Source organism: Empidonax traillii, unplaced genomic scaffold (genome assembly GCF_003031625.1).
Source record: "Empidonax traillii isolate 1590-97213 ecotype Southwest subspecies unplaced genomic scaffold, ASM303162v1 scaffold3398:size13161, whole genome shotgun sequence".
NCBI classification, from domain to species: domain Eukaryota; kingdom Metazoa; phylum Chordata; class Aves; order Passeriformes; family Tyrannidae; genus Empidonax; species Empidonax traillii.
In genome coordinates this window covers 12,090-13,161 of record NW_020958591.1, presented here as the reverse complement: position 1 = coordinate 13,161, position 1,072 = coordinate 12,090, and the positions used below count along the sequence as shown (strand labels likewise).

At 60.5% G+C, this 1,072-nt stretch overlaps 1 protein-coding gene across 1 annotated transcript in view; it reads right to left on the bottom strand.

The window, feature by feature from the left end:
- Nucleotides 1-252: 252 nt before the first annotated feature.
- The window catches only part of LOC114072520 (myosin-6), a gene marked incomplete at its 3' end in the record, with an annotated part of 12,582 nt that continues 11,762 nt past the window's right edge, over nucleotides 253-1,072 (bottom strand). Inside the window, exon 26 of the mRNA XM_027910408.1 lies at nucleotides 253-267. Within this exon, the coding sequence (XP_027766209.1) occupies nucleotides 253-267 (15 nt within the window). The remainder of the gene's footprint in view (nucleotides 268-1,072) is intronic.

Genomic DNA, 1,072 nt, shown 5'->3' with positions numbered 1-1,072 from the left:
ACCTCCTCCAGACCAACCCAACCTCCTCCAGACCAACCCAACCATCCCTGAACCTTCCACAGACCAACCCAACCTCCTCCAGACCAACCCAACCATCCCTGAACCTTCCACAGACCAACCCAACCTCCTCCAGACCAACCCAACCATCCCTGAACCTTCCACAGACCAACCCAACCATCCCTGCACCTTCCACAGACCAACCCAACCATCCCTGTACCTTCCACAGACCAACCCAACCTCCTCCAGACCAACCCAATCCTCCTCAGTCTTTCAGGAGAAGGTGGGACTTGTTGGGTCCGTGTCAACCTGAGCCATCCTGGGGCTCTCCAGCTCAGCAAAAACCTGGTCTTTGTCATCCCCAACCAACCAACCCTTCCACAGATAAATCTAAACCGCCTTGGACCTTCCATAGGCCAACCCAAGCTCCTTAGAACTCCTGCAGATGAACCCAGCCCTCCCCAGACCAACCCACCCCTCTCTGGACCTTCCATCAACTGACCCAATGTCCTCCACGTCCCCAGACATCCTGTATCTTCTTCAGGCCTCCTGTAGATCAACCCAGCCCTCCCTGGACCTGATTTTAGACCAACCCCACCTTCCTCAGACCTCCTGCAGACGAACCCAACCCTCCTTAGACTCTCTGAGGTGGAACCCAACCCGACCCAGCCCATCCGAACCAGTGACCACGAGGGCCAAGGGCACCTGGGACCTGCCTGGAGCCCCCACCCCCGCCACCCCCCAGGTCTTCTGACCCCCCCGCCCGACCCAACCTTCATCTCCTCCTCCAGCTGCCTGCGCAGGTCCTCCAGCTGCTGGGTGTAGGACACCTTGCCCCGGGTCAGCTGGGACACCAGGGCCTCCTTCTCCTCCAGCTGCCGGGACAGCTCACCTGCGAGGGGGCGGGGCTTCAGGGAGGGGGCGTGGCTTCAGGGAGGGGGGTGAGTGTGTGGGGATGGGGCTGAAGATGTGGGAAAGTGGAAGTGGGTGGAGATGTGGGGCAGAGGCCGGAGATGTGGGAAAAGGGCTGAAGGTGGAGGGCAGGGCTGAAGACGTGGGGAGGGGGGGAAAAGGT